This window comes from Myotis nattereri (genome assembly GCF_964212035.1).
Source record: "Myotis nattereri genome assembly, chromosome: 3".
In the NCBI taxonomy this organism is placed as follows: domain Eukaryota; kingdom Metazoa; phylum Chordata; class Mammalia; order Chiroptera; family Vespertilionidae; genus Myotis; species Myotis nattereri.
The window spans coordinates 5,406,612-5,427,196 of record NC_138077.1 but is presented as its reverse complement, the minus strand read 5'-3'; the positions used below and the strand labels follow the sequence as shown (position 1 = coordinate 5,427,196).

Genomic DNA, 20,585 nt, shown 5'->3' with positions numbered 1-20,585 from the left:
TTATTTTGTATTCATCAGTTACCAATGATGTTGAGTATCGTTTCATGTGTTTATTTGCCATCTGTATATCTTCTTTGGTGAAGTGTTTGTTCAAATCTTTTGCTCATTTTTAAAAGTAAGGGTTTTTTTTTTTTTTAATTATTGAGTTTTGCAAGTCCTTTTCAGATAAGTGATTTGCAAATACATTCTTTTAGTCTGTGGGTCGTCTTTTCATTCATTAACAGTGCCTTTTGAAAAAACCCGAAGTTGTTTGTTTGGATGAAGTCCAATTTATTTGTTTTTGTGGATTGTGCTTTTGGTGTCATTAGAAATATTTGCCTAATCTAACGTCATAAAGATTTTTTCAGTGTTTTATTATATAAGTTTTATGGCTTTAGATTATACTTTTAAATCAATGATCTGCCTTGAGATAATTTTTGTTTATGGTATGATGTTGGATCGTAGTTAGTATTTTTGACAATGGATATCCATTTATTTCAGCACCATATGTTCAAAAGATTATCTTTTCTCCTTTGAACCTTTATCAAAAATCAGTCATCCTTATATAACAAGCTATGAAGTCAGATATTGTTAACTCTTTTAACTTTTTTTTTTAAAGGTACTTTGGCTTTTCTAGGCCATTGCATTTGCATATGAATTTTAGATTGCAATTGTCAATTTCTACAAAAAACATGCCTGGATTTTGATTGGGATAGCTTTGACTCTGTGCCGGGGTCCAACCCCAGCGGGTCCAGGGGTCCCCAAAGGTGTGGACGGAGTCGGCGAAGAAGGAATGACACGGAGACAGCGTTCAGTTGATCAGCAGCCTAGCCAGGATCTCCATCCAAGTTCTGGTCTCGATCTCCAGAGAGGTTCTGCTTAGGATCTCCAGCCAGGTTCTGTGTCCATGTTCTCTTGCTAGGTTCTCCAGATTCTCCAGCCAGGTTCTGTAGCCATGTTCCCTCGCTAGGTTCTCCAGCCAGGTTCTGTCCAGGTTCTCCAGCCAGGTTCAGTCACCAGGTTCTAGTCAGGTTCTCTTGCCAATTTCTGTAGTCAGGTTCAGTCCAGGATCTTTTGCCATGTTCTCTCGCTAGGTTCTGTCTCTAGGTTCTGAGGCCAGTTTCTGTCCAGGATCTTTTGCCATGTTCTCTCCAGCGAAGTTCTTCTGTCTCTAGAAAACGTTCTGTGTAGGTTCTGTGCCTAGGTTCTGTCTCTCGCGGTCTTGTTGCATCTGTATTTATACCAGTTGATTCCAATCCTATCAATCTCTATTCCAAAGGTTAGGGCGTTTCTTATCTCCATTCCAGGGAGTAAAAATTACGTAGCTTAAGCATGATTGTTCGTAGTTAAAATGATTAATTACCCGCCTGGCACTTAGTTAAGAGGTTTTATTCCCTCCCTAACTTCAGGGGAAAATCCCTACCTGGGGATTCAACCTTTCTCGGAGAGGTGACCTTGGTTAAAACACATAGTGCCAAGAAGGTGAGCAAACATATTAAGAACCGTATGCCATATATGCCAGGTCCCTTGAAACAGCAAGGATGGACCGGCTCCCGGCAACTCTGTACATCAATTTACTGTTTATTTAAATCTTCTTTAATTTCTTTTAGTAATGTTTTATCGTTTTCATTGTACATGGTTTTCACGTTTTGCCAGACTTTTCCTAAGTATTTAATATTTTTGGTACTGTTATAAAATGCTTTTGAAACTTGCTCTCCACTCAGGTCTTGTCCAATAAGCATGTGGCTCCTGATCATCTGTTGCAAATCTGCCAGCGCATCGGTCCCATGTTGGATAAAGAAATTCCACCCAGTATTTCAAGAGTCACTTCTTTACTTGGTGCAGGAAGGCAGTCTTTGCTACGTACAGCAAAAGGTACCTTAATTTGAAGAAGTGTTCTGCTTTGTATTACTAGCTTAATAATTACTATAATTGTGAAGTAACGTGAGCATTGTGGAAGAAAGGTGATATGTAACAATATACCATGCTGTGGACTATAAACATAAAATTCTCTGCATTTAGCATAGACATTGAATTTTATTGCGTAAGTGTTTAATGGGTCCTTCTGCATTAAAAAAAATGAAGGTATAGATGTTAAGCTAAAAAGTTTGAATTTATTCAGAGATGTGTTTGAGGTTTTATCAATGTGAGTTCTTAATTTTCCATTTGTAGCTCACTTATAACTTCATTGAATGTAATTGTATGTGTCTAATAAACTCTTTAAATGCTAGAATTATTTCATTTGATATTTAGATCTTTGAAAGCCCTTTGTTATAAAGGGGAAGTGATTTTCTAAATTTGGTAGCAGTTTGAAAAAAAGCACCCAAAATGTGTAATTGCATGGTTCTTTTTTCACCAACTTAATTTTTTTGCTAAGTTATGTGATAGCAAACTGTTGGAATTGCTGTTCTTTCTCTGTTAGTGTGGTATAAATCACTCAGACTAAGTACATGTATGTGATATGATCTATGTATACAACGTGGCTTAACTGCAAATGGCAAGAATGTTGGCTCTTCTGATCTTGAGCATACCTCAAGTTCATCCCCGTGATTATTTTTAAGATCTCTTGCTCACGTGATGCTGCCTTTTAGATGTACCACCAGTATAAAGCTTGACTGAGAGAGAACCAGCCTCCCCTCTTGGTTCCATGCCAGACCGGTTTGTCAGCTTTAGTTGTTTCTTAGTGCTCTATGGCTATGCCACACTGTGGCTTGAATCAGGAAACTGTTCATATTCTTCTTTCTTCTGTGTTCCTATTCACCTTGTATTATTCTGTTTTAGGTTGTTATATAGTGGTTGCCTGGGTAGCCTGTTTTCTTAACTTGTGTCAAGCTCAATGTCATTTTGTGATGAGCACTGCTTTAGAACTGGCAGACCTTAGAAGAGACTTCACCAAGCTGTCCTAGGGGTAGGGACTATATTTCTCTGTTTGTTTTGCACTAGTGCCACGGAGGATGCCTAGTAACTGCTCTTTGATCATGATAGTGGTAATGAATCCATTCATGTAAAACATAATATGCCTGTTTGTTTGGGGCACCCGAGGCTCAGTGGAGGTTTAGCAGGATGCCTTTCTTCCCATCCTCTTTCAGTTGTGAAGAAGCTAATTTCTAGCACAGCATAGTCTGTGTTCTGCTGCTTCCTCCTATAGAGGGGCAGATGTTTTTTCTTGGTATATTCACTGGTAGGTCAAAGGGGGATGGGCAATTAGGGTTAGTGTTCAGACTCACAGATTCTACATATATGCTCTTGTATAAAGATCAGCCATGACCCGTAAACAAGAGGAAAGCCATTTTAATTTTGTCAATATTTCCGGAGGAGATTAAAGTCATGGTAATATTGGCCTACGTTAATTTTAAAAGTCAGTAACATTTAAACAATTAAATCAAGGATTTTCATGAAAATCAAAGACTTAAAAATTTCCCTACAAAAATTTCCATTTTTGGAAAGTTGAATCAGTTGTGATGAAGACTTTTTATTGTTACTATTGTATGGAATAATTCCACATTGAAAAATAAAAACTTATTTGGCATTGAATGGGACTTGGAGTCAAAAGACCTGGTTTTGTGGCCCATCTTGACTGATCATTTGTAGTGGATCTCTTTAAAGGTCCTGGAACCTTTGAGCCTCAGTTACCTCACTTGTAAATTGGCAATTAATACCTACCTCACAGGGTTGTTGTGAGGATTCCATGAGATAATGTATGTGGAAAGCACTTTGTAAATTGTAAAGTGCTACACAATGTTAGTTGTTGTTGTATCTGAGATGTCTTAAATTTTTTCCCCCTTCAGAAATAGTCTAATAAACTTCTAGGGATTTTCTGTTAAAGTATATTATTAGTTGGTAAAACTTTGAATAAACAGTTTATTAAAATATACGTAAGTATTCTATAAAATCCTTATTGGGGTTAACTTTCAAGATTTTATGTGTATCTAAAATTCATTTTAAAGACTGCAGGCACACAGTTTGGAAGGGCTCTGCCTTTGCTGCTCTTCATAGAGGAAGACCTCCTGAAATGCCAGTGAATTACGGTTACCCACCAAGTCTTGGTAAGTGAGGCTGGCCTTTCAAATTCTGATACCATTCTTTTAATTTCTTGACCAATTTTGTAACTGCTATGCTAACATGTAAAAGTAAATACTGGTGGTAGTATGTTGTTTTAGTAGTAACAAGGATCAATTTTCACATTTGTTTTTCTAAAATAATTACTAAAAGTAATAAAAATGAATGAAAAACAATTTTATTATAACAAAAAGTCTGTACCAGTGATTATAGGAGAACAGAACTGGAGAGAAACTTGGGTCCTTGTTTCTTGAACATAGGCTTTTGTTTTGGAGTTCTCAGCTTTTTACATACTGGCACCCTCTTAACCATTTTTGTTGTTTTTGTTTCCTAGTGGAGATACATCGAGGCAAACAACTCACAGGGTGTTCCACTTTTAGCACAGCATTTCCAGGAACCATGTACCAGCATATAAAAATGCACAGAAGGATTCTTGGACATCTATCTGCTGTTTACTGTGTAGCATTTGATAGGACAGGACATAGAATCTTTACAGTGAGTTAATATTTTAAACTCCATTTGTTATCATCTGGCGCACTTTGGTGTTCACCAGAATCTTTGAAGAAGTCTTATAAAATACATAGATTCCATGTTTCCCATCCTCAGGATTTTGACTCAGTAGGTCCAGTGTGGGCCCATAAATTTGCCTTTTTTAAAAAATATGTTTTTATTGATTTCAGAGAGGAAGGGAGAGGGACAGAGAGAGAGAGAAACATCAATGATGGGAGAGAATCATTGATTGGCTGCCTCCTGTACACCTCACACCGGGGATTAAGCCCAAAACTGGGGCATGTGCCCTGACCGGGACTTGAACCGTGACCTCCTGGTTCACAGCTTGATGCTCAGCCACCGAGCCATGCTGGCTGGGCAGATTTGCCTTTCTAAAAAAATGTCTTTATTGATTTTAGAGAGAGAGAAACATTGAGAGACAAACATCCATCAGCTGCCTCCTGTATGACCCTATTGGGGAGCAAGCCTGAAACCTGGGCATGTGCCCTGACTGAATTGAACCCCAGTAACCTCTTGGTTCATGGGTCAATGCTCAACCACTGACCCACACCAGCTGGGCTATATCTGTATTTTTATTTAGTTTCCCAAGTGATTCAGATGCAGATAGGCCTTGTGTGGTGGTTGTGAGACATTGATTTAGAGCAGTGGTTCTTGGGCATTATCGTCAAGGATGCTTATGTATTCCTAATACTTTTTAGCCCATTTTAGACCTACTCAGTTAGATTAATTTCTACTATGTGTATTAACCAAAATCAAACCAAAATCCCTCCCACCAATATCCGACTCTCTACAGGTGATTCATAACTCATATTCACATTGAGTACTCACCAATCCAGGGGAATTGATTATTTAAACACTGAAATATTATTTTATAATTATTAAAAAACTATATGTAATTATTTGGAATTTAATTTATATTTTTAATGTTTTAAGGGAAAATTAGGATGGACTTCTTGTTCAAATTTTATTTCTCAGTTGTAAGCTTCAAAGTAGATACTCTACTCCAGCGGTTCTCAACCTGTGGGTCGCGACTCCTTTGGCAGTCGAATGATCCTTTCACAGGGGTCGCCTAAGACCATACTGAATATCAGATATTTACATGACGATTCATAACAGTAACAACATTACAGTTATGAAGTAGCAACGAAAATAATTCTATGGTTGGGTCACAACATGAGGAACTGTATTTAAAGGGCCAGAAGGTTGAGAATCACTGCTCTACTCAAATATTATGGAATGGATGGATGTTGGCTGGTACTATAAGTTTTGACTCTGTTGTTTGGTTATTTAAAATGAGGGTGCTATTCCATTTTTTAGTTATTTTTGGGAACAACTACTCTTTTTAAAAAAAATCTATATATTTTATTGATTTCAGAGAGGAAGGGAGAGGGAGAGAGAGATAGAAACGTCCATGATGGGAGAGAATCATTGACCGGCTGCCTCCATCATGACCCACACTGGGAATCAAGCCTGCAACCTGAGCGTGTGCCCTGACCGGGAATTGAACCCATGACCTTCTGGTTCATAGGTCAACACTCAACCACTGAGCTCGTTGGCCAGGGAACAACTACTCTTGTATTTCAGCCTGTGAAATGTAAATCTGTCCTAATACTTACCAAATTATGTACCTTGATGTGAACTAAACTGACACTTAACCATTGTTCATTGAAATAGGCGAGCAATGAACTTTTTATTTTTTAATCCTCATCCAAGGATTTTTTTTTCCATTGATTTTAAAAAAAAATACATTTCTATTGATTTCAGAGAGGAAGGGAGAGCGAGAGATAGAAACATCAATGATGAGAGAGAATCATTGATTGGCTGCCTCCTGCTTGCCCTCTACTGGGGATTGAGCCCACAACCCAGGCTTGTGCCCTGCCTGGGAAGCGAACCAGGACCTTCTGGTTCATAGGTTGATGCTCAACCACTAAGCAACACCGGCTCGGCTCCATGGATTTTTAGAGAGAGTAGAATGGAGGGGAGAAGGAAGGAGACAGAGAGATAAAGAGACAAAAGCATCAATGTGAGAGAGAGACAAAATAGGTTGCTTCCAGCATACGCCCTGACTGGGATTTGAACCTGAAACCCTCCAGTGTGCAGGCCAACACTAACCACTGAGCAACACTTGCTGGGCGAGCCATGAATTTTTAGTTGGACTTATTACTTGGCAGAGAATTTTGGGAAGATAGTATTTATAATGTGATCTCATTCATAGAAATGAAAGCTTCACAATATATTTATGTAGACATTCTTCGGTTTGAAGAAAAAACTTTATAAGTGTTCTCAGCATGAGTCTTGTAATCTACAGAGAATTCTACAGTTGGAAAGAGGAGGAGTTATAGATAATTTGAGTGACATGTAAATGATACTCTTTTAAATGATGTGAAAGACTTCCGTATTAACATTTATTTTGGGATTTTTTTTCTTAGGGTTCAGATGATTGTTTGGTGAAGATTTGGTCAACACATAATGGCCGCCTGTTATCCACATTAAGGGGTCATTCTGCAGAAATTTCAGATATGGCAGTAAACTATGAGAATACAATGATTGCTGCAGGGAGCTGTGATAAAATAATTAGAGTGTGGTGCTTGAGAACTTGTGCCCCAGTTGCTGTGCTTCAGGGACACACAGGGTCAATTACATCTTTACAGGTAAACTCATGTTCATGGGCACATTTGTATAGTCTCCTTTTTTTTCTTTTAAACTCTTTCTCTTTGGAGATAAGGAATAGTAAAATGCTTAGTAAGTATCTATTTTAAATTTAGTAATAAAGAAAAAATATGTAATTAATCATACTTCCATGAATCTTGGAAGGGTGATTTAATAAACGTGTAATTCGGTTAGAGCTAATTTAAGTGCACTCTTAATGGATGACTTACTGCTTCCTTTTGGTTTATGGTTGAACTGAATGAGTCAATTACAAACTGGTGAGAGGTTAATGGTTTTTCTACCTTAAAATTTGTGGATTTTGATAAGCTAATTAAATGTGCTGAAGTATATTTAAGCTTATTTTTAGTCCATATTCTAGAACTTAAGTTTAAATAGTCACTTTCATCATTTAAACCCTTCATTTTGTATACTTGATGAGATGGAGATTGGAAGAAACTTCTTTGAAGTCATAGGTTAAATCCTGCTTTCCTTACAAAGTATATAAAAATAAAAAAATAGATTAAAAACTATACTCTCTGAGATGTTATAATGATAAGTATGTGAATTGTCTAAAAATCTCTAAAACCTATTTTTCCTCTTTCTTTTCTGCTAGTGGCAGTACTGGTCTTTCCTTGTTAAGCTCCTTGTCTTGAATGTCTCATGAGTCAGCAAGTTGCATTTGTTTCTTCCTGGCTTTCCTCCCCATTCTGGGGGAAGGAGAGGTCGAGGTTAAGGTTCCTAGATTAATTGGATTGTTTGGGTTGATTCTTGGCTCTTTAACTTACCTGCTTCCTTTCAATCAATATTATATATTGCCATCAGACAAATCTTTTTGTTGCCTTTAATGTTTTATTTGATAACTGCAGCTTTTACTTTGCTGTTACTGGGCCCAGCTTCTGTACTCATTTTACCACCGCTTCCAAAAATGAACACTTTAGTCATATAGGTCTTTCCATTGCTGTCATATATGCCATATTCTCTATCAAGTTTGTACTTTTGTTCATATTATTTCTTTGCCTAGTATGTGTTTCTTATTTTCTTTGTGTTTTCCTCTTCATCTTTTAAGCCTTCTTGGATATCTCTGGACCAAGTCAAACTTTTTTCTCTACCTTGTTTGTGTAGCACAGTTGATATTTTATTTAATACAAATCTCAGTCCTATTCTAAAGTTAGCATGATTTTTGCATTTTCTTGTATTATGTTTATGGGTTTGAAAAAAATGTTTAAATTGTGATTCACTTGGAATTTATCTTGTGTACAGTCTGGAGGATAGATCCAGCTTTTTTCCTCTACAGTTAATCCTTTACCATTTATGCAGAGATTCATTGTTTGCCCAGCTGATTTGAGCTGGCACCTTTATCTTACTTAAGTCTTATATTAGGGTCCAATTTGGAGTTTATATTTTTTCCACTGGTTGTTCTGTCATTGTAATTACTGTGGCCCATAGTTTTGATTATTGAGGCTTGGTGATGTGCTTTCATATTGACAGGGCTAGGTCTTTACTGTGGGGAGCTGGCACGGCCATGGCATACTCATGCCACCTCAGCCTGGTTCAGTGACCCTGAGTGGGGATGATGAAAGGCTTAGAAAAGACAGACAAGAGAATGAAAGCTGGGTCTTGGTGGGACGCTGCCCCTCTGATGGACAGCGCCAGCCCCCACCAGCCGTGTCTTTATTTTATAGCAGATGCCACAAGGCAAAGTAAGGGTGTGATCAAGATGTTTACAGCATTCTCAAGGGTTTCAATCCCACTCAACTACATGCACCTGAACTCTATCACTCAGGCACGTGGGGCCACATGTTCGGACCACAGGTTCAAGCTTACAGCTATAGCTGTTGGCTAATTGTTCTGGGAAGGCTCTGCCATCCAAGCTGGGACTTGCATGTGGCCACGAGAGGACTGTGCCCTCTCATTAGTCCAAGGCTTGAACCTGTCCAAAACACTGTAGCCGCGCCCCATACTTTACTTTCTCTTTGTAAATGTTTTTCTGACTCTTCTTGTTTATTAGTTTTGAAAATAATCTTTTACTGAGATCACATGACATCTATAAGTTAATTTGACATAGAATTGACTTTTTTTGTTGTTAATCCTCACATGAAGATATTTTTCCATTGATTTTTAGAGAGAGTGGAAGGGAGGGAGGGAGAAAGGCAGGGAGAGAGAGACACATTGATCAGCTGACTCCTGCATGTGCCCAATTTTGTCCCAGGATTGACCCTGCAACCCAGGTACATGTCCTTGACCAGGAATTGAACCCTTCAGTGCACAGGCTGCCACTCTAATCACTTACTAACACCAGCCAGGGCGAGATAGACTTTTACTTTTTTATAGGTTATGCTTTCACTACAATAGTGTCACTTATATTTTTGGATTTCTTATATTTTATAGAGTCAGTTGATGTTAATTTTGAAAAACTCTAACTTTAGTAGAAGCTCAGGAAACTGAGTTGTATATGTTATTGTTTTTTAGTTTAGCCCAATGGCCAAAGGCTCTCAAAGATACATGGTTTCTACTGGTGCTGACGGGACAGTTTGTTTTTGGCAGTGGGATTTAGAATCTTTGAAATTTAGGTAAGTGACTTTAATCGTTAATAAGTATTCTTTAATGTTATGGTTTAGTCTAATGAAGTTTGGTTATAAAGAGAAATTATAGATTATGGTTGGCTTTTTACTTTTGAACTTAATTTTTATTATATACAGGATATATGTCATATTGACTACTTACTGTTTACAATTTGCTGTTTAAATAGTTGGATATATAAGAGAAGCATAGCTATTCTATGTTAGTGGGCACATTTTTGTGAAAGAAAAAAAGAGATAGTATGTGTGTGAAAGATTTTGAAAAGTATTAGAAATGTATAATTAGATACATAGAAGTTTAGGCAGGGTCATTTAAGAATCAGAATCCCTGGATTTTGGACCTGTGCTGTCCCAATACAGTACCTACTGGCCATATGTGACTATGAAGCACTTCAGATGTGGCTAGTGTTATTGAGGACCTGAATTAAATTAGGTTTAAATATTGATACTTGATTTAGTTATTACAAAACTTGTAGGCATATTTCAAACCACTTGAGTATGTGAATTTAGTTTTTCAGCTATAAGTTTTAAGAAAACTGAATATAGTATTTGATGAAAATGTTCAAATTGAGGTGTATTAAAAGTATTCATTATGCTCTGAAATATTTCAAAGAATTAATGTGAAGAAAAGAATATCTAAAGTTCTCATTAAAATGTTACTAATGTGATATTTTGGATATATTGGGTTAAATGAAATAAAATTGTTTTATCTCCTTTTACTTTTTAAAAGTATGTATTTTTATTGATTTCAGAGAGGAAGGGAGAGGGAGAAACATCAATGATGAGAGAGAATCATTGATCGACTGCCTCCTGTATGCCCCCTACTGGAGATTGAGGCGGCAAACCGGGCATGTGCCTTTGACCATAATCAGACTTGGGACCCTTCATTCCGCAGGCTGATGCTCTATCCACTGAGTTAAAACCAGCTAGGGCTCCTTTTACTTTTAATGTGACTTCTAAAAAATTTAAAGTTACATGTGTGGCTTGCATTCCATTTTTGTTGGCAGTCTATACCCTGGTGGTTTTATGCTCTGCAGCCTCAATAATGGGATCACTTAGACCAGCCGTGGGCAAACTACGGCCCGCTGGCCAGGATCCGGCCCATTTGAAATGAATAAAACTAAAAAAAAAAAAAAAGACTGTACCCTTTTATGTGATGATGTTTACTTTGAATTTATATTAGTTCACACAAACACTCCATCCATGCTTTTGTTCCGGCCCTCTGGTGCAGTGTAAGAACCCATTGTGGCCCTCGAGTCAAAAAGTTTGCCCACCCCTGACTTAGACTCTCTGAGCTGCAGTCACCTCAGTGACAAGATGGGGTTAGTAGGCCTGCCGTTTCTGTGTAGAGGATCAGTGAAGATGGGGATTGAACAGTCTTCTAAAATCCATCTAGCTATAATAGCATATGTGGAAATACTTGGTATGCTGTGAGGCACTATAGAAATAACATCATAATATTTAAAGTTAGCTTAAAATTAATATTTAAACCATGTTAATGTGTATAACTAAAGTATTTTAAAACATCATCTTTTATAGTGCACGTCCCTTGAAGTTTACTGAAAAGCCCAGACCAGGTGTTCAAATGCTTTGTTCTTCTTTTAGTGTTGGTAAGCACTTGTTTCAGTTTAACTTTAGCATTTATTGAATGACCACTTATTGCTAAAAGCCTTTATCAGAGAGATGGTAAATGACTTATGTTCATTTCTTTAGGTTTAATCCGTGACGTTCATTTCATTAGCCGCCTTCTTGTCTTTCACTCTCCCATTCTGCCTTTTTATGATGTTGAGTAGTAATCAGAGTCAGTGGTAGAAGAGGAAGCTCTAGGAGTGCACATCAGTGGTTCCTGAGTCATGTACCCCAGGTGTATACCAAAATTGTGATTTTCCTTTAACAGGCTAAATGGCATATTTTTGGTAGTTTAAATTTGTTTTCCACACATCTTGGTGAAATTATTCCCCATTTTCTTTTCTTGCACAGTGAACTCGTGTGCTAACCTTTCTGTTTAGGAGCGGTCAAGGATGTTTTCCCTATAAAAGTCTGAAAACTTCAGCAGGTGAACTTTATATTCCACTAGAGGCCTGGTGCACGGGTCAGGTTCCTCGGCCTGGCGGGCGAACAGGGTGGTTGGCTGTAGAGATCACACTGACCACCAGAGGGCAGCTCCTGCATTGAGTGTCTGCCCCCTAGTAGTCAGTGCGCATCATAGCTTTCGGTTGTTTGGTTGCTTAGGCTTTCACATATATAGATAGCTAGATTTAGGTATGTAAAGTCTAGAAAGCAGAGCCCCTTTTGCCAAACATTTTTTAGAGCAGCTGCACTTAAGGTCTTTGCCACAACTAATAAAATGGGGCAATAACAAACATTTCCATATTAACTTTTAAAAATTAAAGCCCCATCTGATTTTTCCCCCAGCACCATCAAGTAATTCTTTCACTCCAGCTGGGTTCCCTACAGTTGAACCCAGTTCAGATACTATCTTCGTAGAGCAGGGATGGGGAGCTTCTGGCCCTTGGGCTGTATAAGGCCACAAAATCATTTGGTTGGCCTTGCCCAAGGCATTAGGGGTGAGTTAATTAAATGTTTACCACATATAGCAGGCTAATTTTTAAGCTGATAATTTTGTATTGGCCTGTGAATGTGTTATAATTATCCATCATAATTATTGACAGAAAAAAGGTGTTCCTCACCTGACCTAGAGAATAGTGAGATGCCATAGGTTAAGGGCTCAGTCCTACATGATGCTCCCTTTCCTTATCTCACTTGTGCTTCTGACCTACTGAGTATTGTCATGAATTCCTCCTTTTAAGCTCCCTGAAATCTGTCCTTTTGGGTTTTTGTGGAGGCTTCCTTATATAGACATAATTGAATAAATCATTGACCAGGGTGATTGTTTAAACTCCCTTCTCCCTCCCCAGAGGTTGGACTGAAAGTTCCTATCCTCTAATCACATGGCTGGTTCTCCTGGCAGTCAGCCCTCCCCCTCCTCCTCAGGTGCTTTCTAAAAGTCACTTTGTTGTTGTTTTTTTTAAAATATATTTTATTGATTTTTTACAGAGAGGAAGGGAGAGAGATAGAGAGTTAGAAACATCGATGAGAGAGAAACATCGATCAGCTGCCTCCTGCACATCTCCTACTGGGGATATGCCCGCAACCCAGGTACATGCCCTTGACCGGAATCGAACCTGGGACCTTTCAGTCCGCAGGCCGACGCTCTATCCACTGAGCCAAACCGGTTTAAAAGTCACTTTGTTAATGTAAACTCTGTTGTGGTTGAAATGGGTTTAAGACTATCAAGACACCTTTATCACTTTTGTCACTTAAGAAATTCCGAAGGTTTTAGGAGCTCTGTGCCATAATGGGGACGAAGAGCAAATATATATTTCTTATTATAAACCTAATTTTACAGTGTTATATTAATTTTAAAATATCTTTATATAGTGAATTGGGAAATGGATCTGTTGAGGTAAACTGTTGGAATAAGAGATCTTGCTGAATTCAATATAGAACTTTGGTTTGTGCAGATACTTGTTACAAACTGGATTTTTAAACCTTAACATTTTTATTTCAGGTGGTATGTTTTTAGCCACTGGTAGTACTGATCATGTAATCAGAATGTATTTTTTGGGTTTTGAAGCACCTGAAAAAATCGCAGAACTTGAAAGCCACACTGTAAGTATTCATGTTTTAAAATTCTGTAGATTAATTGTAGTAATATTCCTATTAGTATATAGTCAAATATTGCTGACAAATTGATATGAATTTTTAAAATAATTGAATTAATTGGGTTAAGATTTTAACTTAATTGTTGGAGGAATTGTATTTAAATATCCTCACCCGAGGATATTTTTTCCATTGATTTTTAGAGAGAGTGGAAAGGAGGGAAGGAAGGAGGAGGAAGAGAAAAGAGAGGGAGAGAGTAAAGGAGGGAGAGAGAGAAAGATTGATGGGAGAGAACACATCGATTGGTTGCCTCCAGCACGCACCCCAACTGGGGCAGGGGAACAAACCTGCAACCGAGGTACATGCCCTTGGTTGGGAATCAAATACGAGACCCTTCAATATGCAGGCCGATGCTCCAACCACTGAGCACACTGACCAGGACTAAGTCAGAATCTTGATTATGACAGTTGATTTGAGTATGTTAGGCTATGAAATCAGAATGTTATGTTATTAATGTACTAGAGGCCTGGTGCATGAAAATTCTTGCACTGGAGGGTGGGGGTCCCTCAGCCTGGCCTGCCCCCTCTCACAGTCTGGGAGCCCTCAGGGGATGCCCTACTGAGACAGTTTAGGCCCACCCCCATCACCCCAACACAGCGGGCTGCAGCAGCTGCCTGTCCTTGGCTTTTGCAGCCACCACGGCTGCCTGCCGTTGGCCCTCGCAGCCACTGTGGCTTTGTCCGGAACGATGTTCAGCTGTCCGGTCTAATTAGCATATTATGCTTTTATTATTATAGATAACTCAGTATTCTGGATTATTGGTTTTAGTAGGTTAAGTTTTCTCCTAAATTAAGTTTTGTGAGGTTATTTGGTAAACATATTCAAATCACTTTAAAAGAAAAAAAGCCGCAGCTGGGTGGCTTGGTTGGAGAATTGTCCTGTGCACCAATAGGGTTGTGGGGGTTCAATTCCCGATCTCTGGTCTGGGCATGTGTGGGAGGCAACTGATTGCTGTTCCCCTCTTTCTCTCCCTTCCGCTCTCCCTCCCTCTCCTCCCTCTACCTGCCTCTAGAAGCAATAATAATAAAAAAAAAAGTCCTCGGGCCCTGGCGGGTGTTGCTCACAGTGGATAGAGCATTGGCTGTCTCAGCAAAGGGTCAGGGTGCGTGCAGGAGGCAACCAGTTGATGTCTCTCTCTCACATTGATGTTTCTCTCTGTTTCTCTCTTTCCCCATCCCTCCCTCTCTTTCAACCTTTCTACAAGTCAATGGAAAAAATACTCTCTAGTGAGGATTAAAAAACAAAAATCCTTGGAGAGGATTAAAAAATTTTTTTTTGCATATAAGCATAAAACATCATATTCAGCCTTGTTTTCAGGTGCTTAAACCTTTATATTTTGACTTTATACAGATGTCAATTTTTATGCAGATATTTTACTGCATGTGTCTGTCTTTGAGACAAGAGGGTCCTAGTAGTCCTGTTAGATTTATAAAGAGTCTTTGTACTTAAATGTGTAATTCATGTTTGAATGATAGGCTGAGCAGCACAAGTGCGAATCTCTTGCTTTAAACCAAATGTGCTTCTAGCTCTAAAACCGTTTTGTTCTTTTTGTTTGATTATAAACTATGCTGATGATGACATGTGTTTATTTTTTTGCCCTGATTTAGGATAAAGTTGATAGTATCCAATTTTGTAACAATGGTGATCGGTAAGTGTGTTTTTATTTGTGGGTATGTTTTTAGGCATATATACTGTTTTACATATTAATATAGCTAATGTGTCCTGCATTCACAATTCTAAGCCTACGTTTGCCAACCCCTGTATGAATGAAAAGTGTCTGGGGCAGTGGGAGACACATGAAATATAAGTTTTAAAATTGTCGTTTCTGCTGTCTCCTGTGACCAAATGTAGGTCTCCTTTTGCTTACATCAGCTAAATTTTTGATTTACAGAAAAATTAAGTGAAATTCCTTGTTTGAGTAGTTAAATCTTTTCTCATCAATGACTGTGCTATATCCTGCAATGAAATGATCACTGAAATTATATATATTTTTTGTAATTCCCAATGTTTCTCAAGTGCCTTTCCTAACCTGCAGTTTTTAACACATGTTAAAAGATTATTTTTACACAGTTGCCAGCATGAATGAATTTGAGCTTAGAGTTAGGAGGCTTAGGAGGAGCTTTTGCTCCTACTAATTTTCCCACATGGCCTTTATTCTTCCTATTTCCCCCCTTCAGGTGCTATTGTCTTCTCAAAACGCAGCTTATTTCACAAGCTATTGATTGAGTTTGAAGTGTGCTTTGCTTCATAGAGCCAGGCAAATCCTAGAAATCAAGATTTTTTTTCCATTTAGCTTTGCCTCCTAACTAACACCTATAGATTATCTGTAGTCAAGATAGCTATGCTGAAATTTATTTTTGCTTTGATTTTAACTGGAGCTGTTGGTGGCATGGATGTGAGTGTGAGGTCTCTTATGTATATTTTTAGGTTTTTAAGTGGCAGCAGAGATGGAACAGCACGGATTTGGAGATTTGAGCAGTTAGAGTGGAGAAGCATTTTATTGGATATGGCTACTAGAATTTCGGGGTAAGTTGAGATGGTTTGTTGTAAGTAGGTACATCATAAGTACTTGGTCTCTCCCTGGTTTGGTTTGTTGATTGCTTTGTTCAGGGGACTGGGAACACCTCCTGTTCTGAAGAGCTGTAGTTGAAATGAAGGGCTACCTCCTGCATGTCTGATATACTTAAATCTCATGTAGCAAAAAGAATGTGTTCTTAACATTTATGTAAGAAAGAACAACATATTTTTTTACTGTTTCTCAAAGCATTGACTTTCTCTTAGGTATTGCATTTAAAACCACCTATAATTTTTAAAAAATGTAAAAATATATTTTTATTGGTTTTAGAGAGGGAAAGGATAGAAACATCAGTGATGAGAATCATTTTTTGGGTGCCTCCTGTACGCCCTCTACTGGGGATTGAGCTCACAACCCGGGCATGTGCCCTAACCGGGATGCAAACCGTGACCTCCTGTTCATTGGTTGACACTCAGCCACACTAGCTGGGCCACCTATAATTTTTTTAAAAAATTTCTTTATTGGTTAAGGTATTACAAATGTGTCCTCATTTCCCATTAACCTCCATAGAAATATCTCAGGTATGCCCTGGCTGGGTAGCTCAGTTGGTTAGAGCATCATCGCCATATGCCAAGGTTGCAGGTTTGATCCCCTGTCTGGGCATATACAAGCATCAACCAATGAATGCATAAATAAGCAGAACAAGAAAATCCATCTTCCTTCTTCTCTCTTTCTCTCCCTCTCTCTCCTTCCCCCCCTTTCCCTCCCTCTCCATTCTTCTCCCTCTCTCGCCTTCCCTCCCACTTCCTTTATCTAAAACTTTTTCTGCCAAGGGCCATTTGGATATTTATAGCATCATTCTCAGGTCATACAAAATTATCAACTTAAAAATTAGTCGGTTATATTTGGTCAAACATTTAATTAACCTACCCTTAATACCTTGGCAGGGCCAGACCAAATAATTTCTGTGGTCCATAGGTGGATGTTCCCCATCCCTGCTTTAAAATCAATGGAAAAAAAACCCAAAACAACTCAGGCATATCAGATACACAAATTTTACTTTTCTGTAGATACGATTTTTGGAATTTAAAAAAAATCACTATAGTAGGGGGTGGGTGGAGGGAGAAAATATAGTCTGTTTTTCTGACTATATTTTACAGAGAAACTTTGCATATCATTTTCATAAAGGCTGTAGTGCATTGCAGACTTATGTATCAAAGACTGTTCTTGCCACAGGGTCCATAGGAACAGTTTATAGGGAACTATACAGAGATTAGTACAGTCTTGTTTACAGTTCAGCAAATTGTCTGTCAGGCACTTTTCTAGATACTGGGTATGAAGATGAATCACCTTCTTGCTGTCTTCTAAAGCTTCTTGTCATCTCTGAGAAACAGTTGAAAGTATTACTGCTAGTGCTTGAGTTCAGGAAAAAGAAAAATAGAAAAGGTAGAGAGCAGAAAAAGCTTTGCTCTTATGCATAGCAGTAGTGCCCAAAAATCTCCCTTCATTCAGTCTCTGAACTGCTTCTGAATCATCCCCTCTTCCTTTGGGTTTTCCCCTAATCTGTTTGTAGATAATCTGTTAAGGGTTACATCTGTTGGACCCTCTATAGAGTTGGTAAGGGAAGGACGTGAACTTTATTTTTGTACAGATAAAGAATTGTATACACACTGTATATAGTCTACCATCCAAGTGAATTACACATTGTGTATTTTTTCCTTAGGGACTTAACCTCCGAAGAGGAAAGGTTTATGAAACCCAAAGTAACAATGATAGCTTGGAATCAGAATGATAGCATTGTTGTCACAGCTGTGAATGATCATGTCCTCAAAGTGTGGAATTCTTATACTGGACAACTGCTTCATAACTTGTTGGTAGGTAGTTCTTATCCTCCTATATAATAAAAGGGTAATATGCAAATAGACCAAACAGCAGAACAATGGAACAATCAAAGCGTAATATGCTAATGATATGCTAAGGCTGCTCAACTGCTCACTATGAAGTGCACTGACCACCAGGGGGCAGATGCTCCGACCAGTAGGTTAGCTTGCTACTGGGGTCCGGATGATAGGGACTGAGCGAGATGGGCTGGACACGCCCTGCAGCCCTCTCTCGGTCCCTCCCTGGCCCAATCGTGCACTGGTGGGGTCCCTCAGTCTGGCCTTGGCCCTCTCGCAATTCGGGACCCCTTGGGGGATGTCGGAGAGCCAGTTTCAGCCCAATCCAGGCCACTTCCCTTGGGAGGGCGCCAGCCGCAGGACTCATGGCTGGTGAGTGCTGCAAGCCTCTCCTGATTGGGACTGATTGGGCGTGAGCCGAAGTGGGTCCAGGATGAGCGGGAGCAGCAGGTAGGAGCTGCAGGTGGCGTTGGACTGCGGGTTTTGCGTGATCCTTGCAGACCGTCCAGAGGGACCCCACCCGTGCACGAATTCATGCACCAGGCCTCTAGTTCAATATAACAAATCATGATGTTTTGAACTATAATTTTATTTTTAAAGCTATGGAATTAATATATTAATACACAGGTTTCTTTGATTTATATTACCAAATAAATAGAAATTTGTATATATACTGATATAAATTACTGTAATTAATAACATTTTTTAAAGCCCTTATATACTGACAAATGGATTTTTAATTAGAAACTTATAACTTGCAGCCCCCTCCTCCTCTAACTGTGTGACTTTGTTGGCTACAGGGACATGCTGATGAAGTGTTTGTTCTGGAGACACATCCTTTCGATTCCAGAATTATGTTATCTGCAGGACACGATGGCAGCATATTTATATGGGATGTTACAAAAGGCACCAAGATGAAACATTATTTTAATATGGTAAGTGAAGTCCAGGGTGTCTTCATGCATGCTTGCATTTGTTTCCAGTACTTAGATTGTCAAGTTCAGCCACATACAGATCTGCATGTTTTGGCAGTTTATATTTCTAAAAATCAGGGTATTTAAAACCTCATAAATATCTGACAGCCATACATACATACATACATGAAATTCTTTGTATAACTGTTTCACACAAGGGAAAGATTTTCAAAAGTTATCTATTTAACTTTGTGTGTATAGGTGAATGTGTCTCTGTCTGTGTTTAAATTGGCAAAATTATGGTAATTATACACAACTTACATTACAAATTTTGCATGGCAGTCAGTCATATTAGTAGAAAGTTTAAACTCTAGTAAAGTATTGATTTTAGTTAATGAATATCACACTTTATTAATCTTTCATTATTTACCTTATAGATTATTAGTCAATAGTCTCTTGTTTCAAGTTAAAAGTTTATGAAGGTGCTTGTCATTCACATAGCAGAAATAAAACCTTCACTTTGGATTGGTTTTTGATCCTTTATTCAGTCATTTTGAGAACTAATTCTTAGAACATCTTTCAAGATTTCTTTCAGGCTAGTGGTATCCAAAGTGAATTTTAGCCTTGAGCTGGTGGCTCGGTTGGAGCATTGTCCTGTACACCAAAAGGTGGCAGATCAATTCCTAGTCAGGGCACATACCCAAGTTTAGGGTTGGATCCCAGGTTGGGACGCTTGTGGGAGGCAACCAGTTGATGTTCTCGCATCTGTTTCTCTCTCTTTTCCTCCCTCGCTCCCTCTCTTCCCCCCGCCTCTTCCCCCTTCCTTCCTCTCTCTCAAATAAATTTTTTTTAAAAAGTTAATTTATTTCCTGAAAATAAAAATTGACATGCTGAATGAAAAATTTGTCTTAAAATATTTTTTGTAGAAGTGATATATCATAGCAAGCTATCAACACAAAAACAGTTAATACAGCAGAAGCACTTGCATAAACTTGGTCATAACTTTGTTTGTTAGCATGGGCCAAACTTTTATTCAACTAATGAATGAGGCTTTTTTCCTCTGTGTTTCCTAGATTGAAGGACAAGGGCATGGAGCTGTGTTTGACTGTAAGTTTTCACAGGATGGGCAGCATTTTGCCTGTACAGACTCTCATGGGCACCTTCTGATATTTGGTTTCGGATGCAGCAAGCCATACGAAAAGGTCATTTTAAGTATTTTCTCATAGCATGCAAATTAAGTAGTTCTGAAGGATATTTTGAAAATAGGGTGTTAATTTCATTGTTTTTTTCTCATTATAATTAACTGCTTAGTATTTGTTTCCTTCTAACATGTATAAATTTCAAAATGTCAGTCTGTAAACTTAGTTTTTCTACTTTTTTTTTGTTTAAACTTCCCTTTTCTAGATTCCTGAACAGATGTTCTTCCACACTGACTACCGGCCATTGATTAGGGATTCAAATAATTATGTCTTAGATGAGCAAACTCAGCAGGCTCCGCACCTTATGCCTCCGCCATTCTTGGTAGATGTGGATGGAAATCCCCATCCAACTAAGTATCAGAGACTAGTACCAGGCCGAGAAAACTCTGCAGATGAGCATCTGGTTCCACAGCTCGGCTACGTGGCAACAAGTAAGTGCAAAGCCCTCTTTAGTGTAATGTTTATCATTTGTCTCTAGATATATATTATTGTTTTGAACCATTTGAGGCTTAAGTTCTGGATCTCATGTTCATTTACCCAGAAATACTTTAATATGTATT

The 20,585-nt window shown here is 38.5% G+C and overlaps 1 protein-coding gene across 2 annotated transcripts in view; it reads left to right on the top strand.

Annotated features, from left to right (window-relative positions):
- Window positions 1-20,585, top strand: part of BRWD1 (bromodomain and WD repeat domain containing 1) — an 85,796-nt gene that overhangs the window by 9,464 nt on the left and 55,747 nt on the right. For both annotated transcript variants that reach the window (XM_081086957.1, XM_081086956.1), the window contains exons 5-17: window positions 1,704-1,854; window positions 3,927-4,025; window positions 4,373-4,533; window positions 6,978-7,199; window positions 9,667-9,767; window positions 11,316-11,386; window positions 13,348-13,448; window positions 15,107-15,147; window positions 15,927-16,025; window positions 17,738-17,888; window positions 18,713-18,847; window positions 19,900-20,028; window positions 20,231-20,456. In XM_081086957.1, the coding sequence (XP_080943083.1) occupies window positions 1,704-1,854; window positions 3,927-4,025; window positions 4,373-4,533; window positions 6,978-7,199; window positions 9,667-9,767; window positions 11,316-11,386; window positions 13,348-13,448; window positions 15,107-15,147; window positions 15,927-16,025; window positions 17,738-17,888; window positions 18,713-18,847; window positions 19,900-20,028; window positions 20,231-20,456 (1,687 nt within the window). The remainder of the gene's footprint in view (window positions 1-1,703; window positions 1,855-3,926; window positions 4,026-4,372; window positions 4,534-6,977; window positions 7,200-9,666; window positions 9,768-11,315; window positions 11,387-13,347; window positions 13,449-15,106; window positions 15,148-15,926; window positions 16,026-17,737; window positions 17,889-18,712; window positions 18,848-19,899; window positions 20,029-20,230; window positions 20,457-20,585) is intronic.